The 14,882-nt window shown below is 37.9% G+C and overlaps 1 protein-coding gene across 1 annotated transcript in view; it reads right to left on the minus strand.

Annotated features, from left to right (window-relative positions):
* Positions 1–14,882, minus strand: part of CEP135 (centrosomal protein 135kDa) — a 110,338-nt gene that overhangs the window by 48,419 nt on the left and 47,037 nt on the right. The window contains exons 10-12 of the mRNA XM_006898095.1: positions 14,523–14,761; positions 6,895–7,047; positions 5,456–5,605 (exon numbers count right to left, since the gene is read on the minus strand). Of these exons, the coding sequence (XP_006898157.1) occupies positions 5,456–5,605; positions 6,895–7,047; positions 14,523–14,761 (542 nt within the window). The remainder of the gene's footprint in view (positions 1–5,455; positions 5,606–6,894; positions 7,048–14,522; positions 14,762–14,882) is intronic.

Below are 14,882 nucleotides of genomic sequence, written 5' to 3' on the forward strand. Positions count from 1 at the left end.
TGGGATGGGAGTGTCAGAGACAGTGCCATTGGCACAGGACAGAGCGGAGTTTAGGGCTGTTGTACATAGGGTCGCTATGAGTCGCAGGCGACTCGACAGCACATAACAACAACAACAACGTCTCCTTGATCTAGTCCAATGACTGCCTCCTAGTCTAAGTACAGGTTTCCGAAAAGGATAATTAAGGTTTCAGGATTTGTATTCTTTGCAGTGTTACCCATTTGTTAGGATTCACACAGATGGATTTTGTTGCATAGTCAACAAAACACAGGTAAATATCTTCCTGGTATTTTCTGCTTTCAGTAAGCTTACAGCTGACATCAGCACAGCTTAGCAGAAAAGATAAATCTCAAGCAAAGAGTGAAAATAAAATTCTGGGATATTTTGCTGTGAAAGGAAATTCATTTCCACATATAAAAAGGGATTCTATAGTTTTAGTGTTCATTTATTGTCTGAAGAAATGATGTTTAACTTAGGATCACTCAGAGAAGACAGAAAAGAGGTAAGGTGTTTTTCCAGTCAACACTCTGCGTAGGTTTGGAGGCAAGAAAATATTCAGGAAGCCTGGAGCCCTGAGGTGAGTAAGGTATGGCAGAGAGAGTTGAGGTTGGAGAAAAGTAGTTCCTTTTTGTACTAATCCTTGGTTTAGAAGCAGCAAAGGTTTGGTTAAGGTAAAATATCAGAAAAACAGCTCTTATTGACCAGCCCATTCCTGGAACTCTGAGTTCTTTCATCACTTACTCATGACCTTCAAGCTGGTTTCAACTCACTGCAACCCTACATGGGATTGCTAAGGCTGCTTATCCTTCTCCCATGGAGGTGATGGTAGACTGAAACCACTGGTGATGCATGGCCCTGCGGTTACCAGTGTAATTCACTCTAGACTCGGAAACATGAGCTCCCACGTTTGGAACTCTGATCTCCTGCATAGCCCTGTAGTATTGTTTCCTGTCTTTCTAATCTCATCTTTGGGTTTTGTGGAGTTTTTTAAAGAAGCAACAATTTAGAAATAGGTTATCACCTTTTCAAAGGTGGTCAAACATGGAGGTACTTGAAAACAAAATACTCTAATCAGAAAGTTATATGATCAGTTTTCTATTTTTAAAAGATCTCCAGAGTGAAATATAGATCTGAATGAAGCATAAGACTAGAAGTATAGAGGTCCCTTATACAGCAAAGAAGGTGAGACACAATAATGGCCTGAACAGAAGGGAAGTAAGGAAATGCTAAGTAAACAGAGTCCCAGAGGAGCAGTGCTGTGAGCCAGACTCCTTACAGCTTCATATCTAGTGACTTATTTAACCTCAATAATATGCAGAGATCTTACTGTAAATAAAAAGGAAACTCTGGAAGAATAGTTCGTAGGAAGTTGTCTGGCTGATCCAAAGGCCGCTGCAGCTCAAATTCCCCAGTGGTTCCATGGGAGAAAGCTAGGTAATCTCCTCCCCTGGGACTTACAGCCTCCAGAAACCTGCTTGGAGGGTCAGCTATCAGTAGGTTTGGTCTCAACAGCACTGAGTTTGGGTTTTTACTGGCAAATAGTATCTATCTGAAAAGCCCATGTAGATCACTTAGAATATAGTCTCACAAATGAGAAAGGTTTAATAAATGACAGGAATATGTAAAGGGAGCATCAATAAGAGCTGATGAACAAATTAGCTTTTCGGAGAGCAAGGAGTCAGTGACGGTACCTGGATTCAACTAGTGACAGGGAAGTAACAGTAACAGTGGAGGAGGCTTAAGGATTAAAACAGTTGGTTTAGTTTTGAAGTAAGATCTAGTCTATTCTACCTTCTACCACTCAGAAGGGATGTAGCAAAATGTATGTTAACTTTCTCTTTGCTCTTAATTTTACATCTTATTTTAATAGTCTTGTTATTTCAACAAATAAGGGGAAATGTTAAATTATTAGCTTATACTAAAAACTACCATTCTTCTGGTATTCTTTGCTTTCAGAATGATCAATCTGACATTGGCAGTGATGTGTCACAGCCACAGGGGCACCATGGTCTTTTCTAAATCCAGTTTGAATGTCTGGCAGTTCTCTATGTACTGTTGTTCTAGCCATTTCTGATCCTCAGCAGTATTTATGGTTGAAAGCAAAGAATATCAGATGACTGTCTATATTTGTGCTTTACTGACTGTGCAAAGACATTTGACTATGTAAATCTTAACAAAATTATGGCAAACATAGAGAAGAACAGGAATTCCAGAACAAAACCTGTACGTAGACCAAGAGGTTGCACCAACAGAGCAAGGGAACACTATGTGGTTTAAAAATGAAAAAAACAAACAAACAAACAAAAATTGTGTCAGGGTTGTATTCTTTCTCCATGCACAATCTATATACTGAGCAAATTATTCAAGAAACTGAAATCTATTAAGAAAAATGTGGCATAAGGGTTAGAGGAAGACTCATCAATAAACTTCAGTTTGCAGATGACATAACTTGCTTGCTAAAAGTTAGAAGGACTAGAAGTACTTATCTCAGAAAGTTAAAAACTGAAGCCTTCAATATAGATTGCATGTCAAAATTCCTCACCACTGGACTGACAGACATCAGGATGGACAGAGAAAAGACTGAGACTATCTACAACTTCACCTTACTTGGATCCACAACCAAAATACTTGGTACCAGCAGTCAGATTAGGAGATGTATTGCACTAGGTAAGGCTGTGGTCAAGTACCTCGCCAAATTGAAGAATAATGATATCAGTTTGATGACAAAGGTGCACCTGACTCTGGTCATGATCTTTTCAGTCACTTGATACGCATCTGAGAACTGGACAATGAAAAAAATAACAGAAGAATTGATGTCTTTGAACTGTGGTGTTGGAGAAGAGTGCTGAAAATCCTATTGACTGCCAAAAGAACAAACAGATATATCTTGGAGAAGGTGCAGTCAAAGTGCTCATTGGAGGCAAAGATGATGAAGCTTTGTTTCACAAACTTGGAGCATGTTGCTAGGAAAGGTTATTCCTTGTAAAGGAATCATTTTTGGGATGGTGCGGGGTGTTGGGTAGGTGAGGGGAGGAAAGAAAAAGATGAAGACTGTGAAGTTGGTGGAGTGATAAAGTGACTGCAGCAATGTGCGGAGTGTGTCAGAGATGGTGAGGATGGCACAGGATAGAACAGGGTTCAGATCACTTGTCTGTACTCACTACGAGTTGTACTCAATCAACTTCATGGCACCTAACAACAGAAACTACTATACTGCACAGAAGTTTTCCTTTTGGTAAAGATTTTTTTAGTCAGAGAACTTTTTTGCAGACAGTATTATAAAAGATCTTATCCAAAAGCAATCTTAAACTTAACTGTTAGGATAAAATTTTAACGAAAATTTGTTTTAAAAGACTATCTTTTCATCTTTCTTCTGGAATCATTTATGAGCCTCAAAATAGAAATTCTAACCTTATGCCAGTGATCAGAATTCCATGCGATCAAAATCTGCTTTCTTATGCTAATAAAACAGGATTAACACAGGGTATACTGATGTAATATGTCACTGAATCAATGGACTCATAGAGACTCTATGAACAAGAGATTGGAAGCCTGTCCTTTAACGCACCATCTTTATGATCTCTGATATGTGTGAACTTATTGGTACAGTCACTATGCCAATCCATCTTGTTGAAAGTCTACTTCTTTCAAAGATCCTTCACCGTTTCCAGCATGTTGTCTTTTTCCAAGGACTGACTCCTCTGACAGCATGCCTAACATATGTGAGAGGAAGTTTCACCATCCTTCCCTGGTTGTAGGTTCTGCAAGACAGATTTTGTTCTTTTGGCAGTCTATAGGATAGTCAACACTTCTCCAAATAATGAAAATTTTAGGTTTTGTGGGCCAGTCTCTGCTATAACTACTCATTTCTGCCACTATTGCCCAAAGAAGTCATAGATATGTAAACCAAGAAATGTGGAATCCCAAGAACTTTATTTGTAGTTATTAGGCACAACTGACTATGCTTCCATGAAGAATTCTGGCTGCACTTTCTCCAAGAATGTGTTTGTTCTTTGGGCACTCCATGGGATCTCTAGTACTCAAAACTCAAAGGCATCAATTCTCCTCTTGCCATCCTTATGCACTGTCCAGCTTTCAGATGCACAGCAAGTGACTAAAAAGACCATGGCCTGAATCAAGTACACGTTAGTCTTCAAACTAACTTTACTGCTCCTCAGTAATTTGGAGAGGCCCTTGACTGCAGACTTTCCCAAGGCAATGTGTCTCCTGACTGCTGGTACAAAAGATGTTGATGGTAGATCCAAGTAAGATGCAATGACTGACAACTTCAATCTATACTCCATCTCTCATGATGTTCCTATCAATTAAGTTTACTAACACTTTATTAAGGGGCAATGAAATATGACTTTCTTATTACCATATATCATGAAGCAGTGGTATTCACTTGCTATGCTTTTCAATCATTTAATAAATGTAAATACCATCTTTAGTTCATGAAAATACAAAAATAGGCAGAGAGCTAATTTGACTCCACTGCTATAGTATGCCAACTTATGATTAACAGCTATACATTCAAAAATATTGTTTGTTGTTGTTAGGTGCCTTTGAGTTGCGTATGACTCATAGTGACACTATGAACAAAAGATCTGAACCTAGTCCTGTCCTGTGCCATCCTCACTTCCTGACATAAAAGGGCCATTTGCAGCAGTTACCTTGCCAATCCACCTAGCTGAGGGTCTTCTTCTCCTCTGCTGACCCTTCACTCTTCCCAACATCATGTCCATCTCCAAGGAATAGCACCTCCTAGCAATATGTCCAAAGTATGTGAAGCAAAGCCTCATCATTCTTGCCTCCTTCTATTGAGCATGTTTAAAAGAACATTGCACTAAGCGGTGCAGCACCTGTCTGTCAGTTGGCTGTACTGCGATTACTTGGGCTTGCTGTGATACTGAAATCTTTGCCAGTGGTGTGTCAAATTCCAAAAGGTTTCCTGTTGTGGACAAGTTTTGGTGGAGCTCCCTTATTAAGACAGACTAGGAAGCAGGATGGGCCAGCTGCTTCCTAAATAATAGACTTTTGAAAACCCTATGAACACTTAACAAAGAGGATAGTTATAGTACTGTGGTGGTAGAGCCCAGATTGGAAGTTAGCTGAAATGGGAAAAATTAATGTATCAATTCTAAATATTAGCTTCTCAGAAAAATGTATATAAGAACCTACCTTTTCTCCAACAGATTAGGATAAATTAAAGAGGTCATCATCAAGACTACTCTTATAATGTTTAAGCACTTTTATTCCTTTTTCAGATCCTTGAAGTGACTGATGGATTCAAATCACAAAGCCTTCAGTTAGCAACTGAACATTTAATCACTGTGCCCCAAGGGATCTCTTTATTGATATTAAAACACTTTTTGCAACAATGAATGAATGGAAATCCAAAGTCTCTGTAAATGTTCATTAATAAAAAAAAATCATAAAAAGAAAAAAAACTTACTTTTAACTTTTCTCTTAAAGTATCCTTTTCTACCATAATCCTCCTCAATTCAGCTAAAATATGCTCTTTTTCCTGCTCCATAAGACTAGCCATATTTGAGGAGACTGTTTTGGTGGATTCCTGTTTCAGTGCAGATAATTCTTCTTGAGCCTTTAGGAACACAAAAGACAAAACAAAAAAACATTTTCGATATGGTTCCAGGTAAAACAAAAATATACAGTGAATACATGTTACTGTTGCTCTCTCCTCAATTCTCAACAAATGAGAACAAAAGAATTAAGAAATAGTAAAATGAAAAGCGTTGTTGAGTGAAGTATTAGCCATAAAATTCTGGCAACTAGAAAGCAGAGGGAAAGTATTAATTAACTATGGTAGATTCAGGAATGTGGGAATCTCAGCTGACAATGGAGAAGTAAAAAAGCAAATCATTTTTCACACACCTCTCAAAAACCATACTGCCCCCAAATCAGAAGTGACTCATGGTTGACTCTTCATTGGGATTCCAAGGCTGTAAATCACAAGAAAGGAGCTTCTCCATCTTTGTCTTACAGAGCCACTGGTAGATCTGAACCACCAGAAAGGCACAACCTTAGAAGCTCATCTCCTTTTGGATTATACTGCAAGAACCTAAAAGATTACAACATCTAGTATTCTCAGGTGTTCTCTGATCCAAGTACTAACCAGGCCTCATTCTGCACAGCTTCCAAGATCAGAGAAGATGGAGGACATTCACGTTGGTACGGCCTTAGAACTTTGCACTGCAAAACCCAAGCAAAGCTCAAAGTGTGAAAAACACTCTTTCAATTTGACCTTTAACTTGCCTGTCCTTCTTTCAAAGTAGAAGCAGAAGCTCATAGGAGAACAATCTGCAAACAAATTTAGGTAATATATATCATCCTATGCTCAGACTCACCTAGCCCTCTGACATTGGAGGCTTTGATCCTCTCTTTCCTAAAGATATAGATGGATGGATGGATGGATGGATGGATGGATAGATGGATGGATAGATAGATAGATAGATAAATAGATAGATATAGACAGACAGATATATTTTTTAAACCAAAGGCTCAGTTCTTGGTATCCAGTATATTTAAATAGTAAAGTCAACTAAACTCAACTTATCACTCCATTGGCCATATCCCAACGTAGCTGAATCGCAAAGATACACTTAGAATATAAGACCTGGTCTAGGAAGTTGTACAATACTATCTCTAGCAGATACAAACATACAGATAATGTAGAATATAGAAAGAGTAAATACAGAAAAATAAAAGAAGGTTCAGCTTTGGGAGCAGCATAGTAGAAATGACTATAATTCTAATCAAGGAGGACTACTACCACAAGGTTCACAGCAGTAGAGTAATCTGAAGACACAGTGGTTTAATTATAGTCAGCTGGTTCTATATAATCCTTTGGTCCGGGTATAATCAACTTCTTACTTGATTATATAAGACACTTAGTTTATCTCTTTCAGCAGTCAGTAATTTAACATTGGACTGTATTTCCTCCATATGCTTTTCAAATCTTTCCAGCATACAATGAAGTTCATCTCTTTCTCTTGTAATCAGACAAATGTCTGCATTGTAATCACCCTGAAACGGAATTAAAAACAGAAGTTACCATTTTTTGTAATTACCAAACCATGGTTGTCACAGGATCATAAGATGCTAGCTGTGAATGGCAAAGCATCTGCCTGTATCCCATTCCAATTTAAGGTGAGTCCATGTGTGTCAGAGTAGAATGGTGGTTTTACTCTGGGTTTTCAGAGGCTGATTGTTCCTAAGTGGTTAGGCTTTCTTTAGAGGTACCTCTGCAAAGAAACTACCAAGCTTCTGGTTTGCAGCCAAGATGGTTAATAGTTTGCACCCCCAGTGACTCTTTATTGAAGTTTTTTTTCAAATCAAGAATGAAAGCAGGACACAAGAGCACTAGAAAGCAGGAGCAACACTGGGGCAAGTTTCCTGGCCTTCAGGGTCCCAGGAAGGTGCCAGCTTCCCATGATAGTACTTAACCAGATGCCACCAGAATTTTCAACTCCTCCTCCAACTGTTCATACTAGTGCTACTTCAAGTACAGTTACCAGATCAGCAGTATCAGCATCAAGGAACTTGGCAGATAAGTAAAATATGGGACCTATCCCAAACCAACTCAAAGTGATTCTAATGTATGATAATTTTTGAGAACTCCTGGATTATAATATCCCATGGACTAGCAAAAGAACAAACAAGTCTGCATTGAAGGAAACACGTTGCAACCAAGGTGCTCAAGAGGCAAGGATGCTTATTCACCTTACGTACTTTAGGCATGTTGTCAGGAAGGGCAAATCCTTGGAAAAAGGCATCATGCTAGGAAATGTGGAGGATCAGAGAAAGAGAGGAAGACCCTCAACAAAATGAATACACACAATGACTGTTAACAATGGTATCAAACGTATTGGAGACTATGAGGATGGGATAGGATAGAATAGGTTCAGATCTGTTGTTCACAGGGTCACTATGTTGTTGTATGCTGTTGAGCTGAAACCCACCTATAGCTGACCTTCCTGCTGTGACTGTAACAGAAATACCACAAGTGGTTGATGTTAAAGAACAGAAGTTTTTTTTTCTCACAGCTCAAGATGAGCCTAGAAGTTTGAATTCAAGGTACCAACCCAAGGGGGAAACTCTGTTTTACTCTGGGGTGTGTGTGTGAATCCTTGTTTCAACTTCTCTAGTCATGGCATTCGCTGTATTCCTTGGACATCTCCACATGGCATATATCTCCCATTAGTTTTTCTTGCTTTTGCGTCTAATCTGCTCTTTTATATCGTATGTGTCATTAGTTTTAAGACACAATTTATATAGCAACATTAACATAATGAAAAATCATTCTCAAATGGGATTACATTCAGTCATAGGCGTTAGAACTTCACCACATCTTTAGGAGGAAATAACTTGATCCACTCTTGGTACCAGCAGCCAGGAAATAAAAAAACTAATTGCACTGGTAAAATCTGCTGTCTGGGACCTCTCCAGAATACTGTAAAGCCATGATGTCAGTCTGGAGACCAAAGTATGCCTGATCCAGACCATGGTCTTCGCAGTTACTTGCTATGCATCAGAGAACTGGACAATGACTAGGGATGGTAGAAGAACTGATGTCTTTGAATTGTGGTGCTGGAGGAAAGTATTTAATATACCATGAACCGCTAGGAGAATAAACAGGTTCATCCTGAAGAAGGTGAAACCAGGCTATTCCTTGAAGGCAAGGATTCTAAAGCTTCCTCTGACATATTTGGGCATGCTGAGAGACCAGTCCTTGGAGAGGGACATCATGCTTGGGGTGTGGAGGGACAGCACAAGAGGGGAAAGACCCTTAATGAGATGGAATGACTCAGTGACTAGGTTAATGGAGGTGGGTGTGTTAGAGACGATAAGGTAGGCAGAGAATAGAAGGGTTCAGAACTGTTGTACACAGGGTTGCTATGAGTTACAAGCAACTCGAAAGCACTTAACAACAACAACAACAACAACAACAACTCAATCTCTAGCAGCCTTCTGCAATCTTCCATGTAATCTTTACAAAAGGCTGCAGTTATTTCTTCACTTTGCCGATGAGGAAACCAAGGCTCCAGGAGTTAAGAAGTATCTTTAAAGTTATAATGCCAGTTTGCAGAGTTCTCATTTAAATCAGGTCCCCAGCTTCAAAGTACTTCCCATTACATTAAACTCAACACACAGTGGGAACCATGGTGAAGATAAGGTGAAGCAGGGACTCCCATAGACAATAATGAATTAACAGGTGCATTGTTGATGATGCAATCATCAATACTAAAAATGTCAACATTTTTCCGAGTTATTACATACCAACAAACTATGTCTATGCTAAATGTTCACTTGAATGCAAAGCGAGTTTCACTGTTCCTCCATCTTCTTAATGGAGAAGAGTATAGATTATCCCATGAAATGACAAAAGAACAAACAGGTATGTCTTGGAGAAGGTGCAGCCAGAGTGCCCTTCGAGGCAATGATGATAAAACTTCATCTCACATACTCTTATCATGCTGCGAGGAGAGGCTATTCACTGGAGAGGAAGGCTAGTCAATGGAAGGTGGAAGGATGCCAGAAGAGAGGAAGACTACCAACCAGGAAGATTGGCATGGTGACTGCAGCATGGGCTATTGTGTGTCAGGAATTGTGAGAACAGCACAGGATAGGACAAAATTCAGATCTCTTGCTGAGAGGGTTGCGATGAGTCATACCTGACTCGATGATACGTAACAATAAAATGTTCACATCAAGTATAAAATCTTTACAGGGATTTTTTGGTTGTTTGTCAACAAACTGTTTCCAAGTATACTTCAAGTTATATCATTTTAGATAGAGCAAACACTCTTTAGTTAACTCATTTCATTCATCTATTTACTACCCACTCCTATGTTAGTAATTTGTGTTGACACTCTAAAGTTCAGAAAAATAACTAATTTACTAATTCTCCTACCTTACCAATATTGTTTCTCTCAACAGTGGAATCACTGAATAAAAATTTAGATGAAACACTCAGAAATATGTGTCTACTCATTGCTGTTTAGTAGTCAAAGAAAGAAACTTTTCTATATAATGAAAATTATGAAATTCAATGATTTAATAAGTCCTCTTTATATTTTTAAAACAACTTTTTTTGCTGCGGGGTTTTAAGTATGTGTGTGTGTGTGTATTAACTTACACTGTTTATTTCTATCTACCAATTCTGATAATATATAACAGTAGTTACACTGACAACTGTATACAAAATTCAGCCATCAGCCAATAAGGTTAAAAAAATCAAAATCTAAGAAGAAAAAGACTTGAACTTGCTTGATAGTGGATAGAAGATCTTTATGAACAAAACTATGAAATTGATATTTCAGCTAATATTTTGAGTTTTAATGAATTCTCCCTCAATTCCCTGGAATTGTATTTAAAATGTAGATAATGCTATAGTCATAAATGTCTCTCTGACTTCCAAAGCAAAGAAGCTTGGGGGAAAAAAATATTTGAAGAATTTAATAATCCTAAAACTAAAAACAATTAAAACCTAAAAAAGAAACATGATTTTTTGCCTCTCATGAAATATAGTTCATTTAAAATAATACCAATAGTAATAGCAAAATTTAACAGAACAGCAAGCAACAAATGCTGGCGAGGTTGTGGAGAAACTGGAACCCTGATTCACTGTTGGTGGGAGTGTAAAATGGTGCAACCCCTGTGGAAAGCAGTATGGCGCTTTCTCAAAAAGTTGCAAATAGAGATACCATTTGACCCAGCAATTCCACTACTGGGAATATACCCTGAAGAGACCATAGCTGACATCCAAGCAGATATATGCACACCCATGTTTATTGCAGCTTTGTTCACAATAGCAAGGAGTTGGAAACAACCTAAGAGCCCATCAACAAACGAATGGCTAGAGAAGCTGTGGTATATTCGCACAATGGAATACTATGCTGTATTAAAAACCAAGGAACTCATGCAATATTATTCAAAATGGTTGACTCTGGAGAACATTATGCTGAGTGAAATATCCCAGTCACAAAAGGACAAATATTACATGATGCCACTGTTGTAGAATGGGACTGTCCTTGGGGTTGGGGAGAGACTGAGTAAGATGGGTTCAATAATGTATACTGCACTCAAACAGAGGAGGGAGAAAACTGTTTAAAAGAGATATATAACTAGGTATTTCTGTCATGACAGGAGTCTAGAGCGAGGGCTACATGGTGGAGGGGACCTGGGGGAGGGTTTGTAAAACAAGGAAAGAACCTTTTCTTTTACTTTTCCATAATTTTTGACTCATGTACTTATAACTTGTTAGTCAAATTTGTGTCTTCTAGGTTGCAACACCCCCATGATACATCTTCAAGGATATGAACATGTATGGCCAAGCACAATCAATAAGAGTGCATCTAAATTCCACAATCAATCTCCATAATAGTCTATGTGTTTCCTACTGCCAAAGGGGCCCTTTAGAGTAGTGAGAGAAGATCTTCACCCTGAAACCCACAGCGTCCCTTTTCAGCAGGAAGTAGCTAAGAGAATACGCCATCCCCTTTTCCTTATGACTCAGGGTGAAGTCTCTCTCAGGGAGGAGTGATAGGGAATGGCAAAGGACACACTGACAAAGAAGATTAATCAGAACTGGCTTTGACAAACACTGTGGCATTTGGACAAGAACAAACTGGGAGGAGGGTAGAGAGAATAGTGCAACAATGAATGAGTGGAAGCCCAAAATCTCTGTAAATGTTTATGAAAATTAATAAAATATAATTACAGGAAAAAAAATAAAATGCAGACAAAATACAAGGAAAAAAAAAAAAGAAACCTAGTAGCAAAGTTCAAAACCGTAAGGATCACAAAAGACAAAATGAAACCAAACTTAGAAGCTCTAACAAATGGTATAACTAGGTTTGTAAATATAGCCAGAAATGCACAAAGGATAAAATCAACAAATGAGACCTTCTAAAAGTTAAGTCTCTGTGTATCTCAAAAACTTTGTCCAGTCAGGTGAAAAACCCTAAAGACTGGGGGGCAGGGGTGGGAATTTGACTATAACAGCGAAGTCAAAGTTTTCATAAAGAATATTTATAGACTACTACTAGACCTCCACAAGAAAGACTCATAACCTAATAACAAAATGAGGGAAGGATATAGGAAGACTTTTTCCCAAAAGCAGGCTTTCAGATGGACAGCAAACACATGAAGAAATTCTCAAAATCACTGACAATAAGCAAGATGTAACAAAACAATAACTAGATACCATCTCACTCCAGTAGCAGCAGCAAAGTTTAAAAGGATAGTAAGCAATAAATGTTGGAGAGGATGTGGAGAGATTGCTCTGCTGGTGATTTTAAAATGGTGCAACCACTGTAGAAGGCAATTTGGTGTTTCCTCAAAGAGCTGAACATAGAAATTCTATATTACCCAGCTATTCCATGTCTAAGAATATACTCCAAGGAAATTAGAACTGAAACATGAATGGAGATATATGCACTTGTGTTCATAGCAGCATTGTTCAAAATAGCAAGAATATGGAAACGGTCCAAATGTTCATAAAAAAGGAACAGATTGAGAAACTGTGGGACATTCACACAATGGAATGCTGTGAAGCACCAAGGAGTAGCAATTTAGTAAAATATTATATAATATAGGAGAGCCTGCAGGACATTTTACTGAGTGAGCTAACTCAGTCTTAAAGGACAAATACTGCATAAAACCATTATTGTAAAAATAGAAGGATAATGTGTAAGATGTGTATAAATTCCCTAAAGAAGGGTGGAAATCACTACATAGTAGAGTTTAGTGAGTGGATGAGTGCGGTGAAGAAATAGGAAATATTTGATGGGGACTCAAAGATGGAGTAATAACAAGCATAGATCAATAATGATTGATTTTATAAAATACAGTGTATATGAATGATTATATAAAATACAATAATAAAGATTGTCTAAAAGATATTGTAAAAAAAAAATAATACCAATAAAAGGGTTTAAAACATGAAGACGATGTGGACCAGCTCAAATTCAAATAAAAGGAGGAAAGTCAAGTGGGGAACAGGTAGGGAAGGCACTCCACCAACATCAGATATAGTGTTCCTGATACACTGAAGAATACTGTCTTGAAGCTGGCATTAGAACGGCTATCAGCAACAAACTACCAACACAGCAGAGGAGCCTCTGGATCTCATCAGGTGCAGCCTGGATGAGCAAATTTACATGGAAATGCCAAACGACTGAGAGCTAGCTCTGAGGAAGATTACTCGTGCTGTCTAATTGACTATGACACACAGCGACCCTTTGGACAACAGATCTGAACCTTGCCCTATGCTGTGCCTCCTGAGCATCTTGGAGACACTTGATCCTTGTTATAGCTACAATGTCAATCCATCTTAAGAATGTTCCTCTCTTTCACTGACCCTCCACTCTTCCAAGAATGGTATCTTTTTCCAAGTAATGGCCCCTCCTAATAACAAAGCCAAGGCTGATGATCCACAGTTATATATGATATTGGGAGATGTGTAAGAAACTGTGATTACTACAGAAATTGATAAAGAAACATATGAAGATATCTATCTATCTATAGACAGATATATATATATCTATATCTATCTATCTATCTATCTATCTATCTATCTATCTATCTATCTATCTATCTATCTATCTAATTCCAATGTTTTCTTTGGAGAGATCATGTTGTGCTAGTTGCTAAAACACATAATTTGTTCTGTTTGGAAGAAACTGTGTACAGCAGTATCTTTAATGCAGAATATTCAAAAGAGAAATCTGCATAAATTTTGACACTGAGAAATGATAAATGATTCTTCAAGTCCTAAGGTGAGTTGATTTGCAGATAGCTTACTTGCAGATAGCTTACAAGTTATTAGGCTAAATGGCATTTTCATTTTTCTCCAACCCTTCAAATAAATATAATCACAAGAATAATGGACATTTTGCAAATAATTTCAGACTTGTGTCTTTAAATTGAATCTGATTTTTTTCCCTTTTAAAAAAAATACAATGAACTGGTGTTAAAAGAGCATTTTTAGACTACCAACTTGGAAAGGTGCTTATAATGAAAAAGTGGAATAATCAATTTCAGTTTCCACTATTTTCCCATCCTGTAGTGAATACGGAAGATGCTTTGTTAGTACAATGTAACTTCTTGACTGATATAAAGCTGGGAATTCCATGAAGCAATGTTGTCAGTCATGTGAACAAAGTCAATTCTCTTTGGAAGAGAAAATGCAACTGATAACAGCCTAGAGAGAAAGGAAACCTTAGGCAGTTACTAGAAGTTTCTAGAAGCCCAGCTAACCTCTGCACTGTTCCCAAGCCATGGTGATTCAATCTTGAGTTTCCAGGAATCAGGACGTTACTCTCTGTACTTAAGGACCTTAACTAACTAATAAAATGCTCCTACAGTCCAGGTCATGGAAGAAAGCAGGTATTGAAATTAATGAAGAGTTCCTAAGTGAGTATGCATTATGTTACATTTAATATTATAATTAAAACAGAAAAGTTTGTTAATGAGTTATTGTTATAAATAAATATTACCTTCTCTGGTGTTTTCGAAGTGTGATGTTTTTCCAGTGTTTTTAAATTGGGATATTTTTCACGTGCAGAACAAGATCTTCGCTGTATTATATGCTGAAGTTTTTCTAGCTCCTTCTTATAAAAATCTCGTTCTTTTTCTATGCCTTTTAGAAATGTATCTAAACGAGAAGGTGACCTGTCTCGACGTTTTATTCCATGTTCAAGCCTCATCCTCTCAACTTCCAGTACAAGTTCTCTTTCTGCAAAATAAAAATGGTTCCATCTTAAAAGACGACTGTACAGCCACTGGTGAGAGTCAGCGCCCAGAGCCATCAGGGGCTTTAAGCTCGTTGCCCACTGCTGTGGTGTGGACAGCTGAAA

Source organism: Elephantulus edwardii, unplaced genomic scaffold, assembly GCF_000299155.1.
Source record: "Elephantulus edwardii isolate Elephantulus edwardi_28Jun2011 unplaced genomic scaffold, EleEdw1.0 scaffold00220, whole genome shotgun sequence".
NCBI lineage: Eukaryota > Metazoa > Chordata > Mammalia > Macroscelidea > Macroscelididae > Elephantulus > Elephantulus edwardii.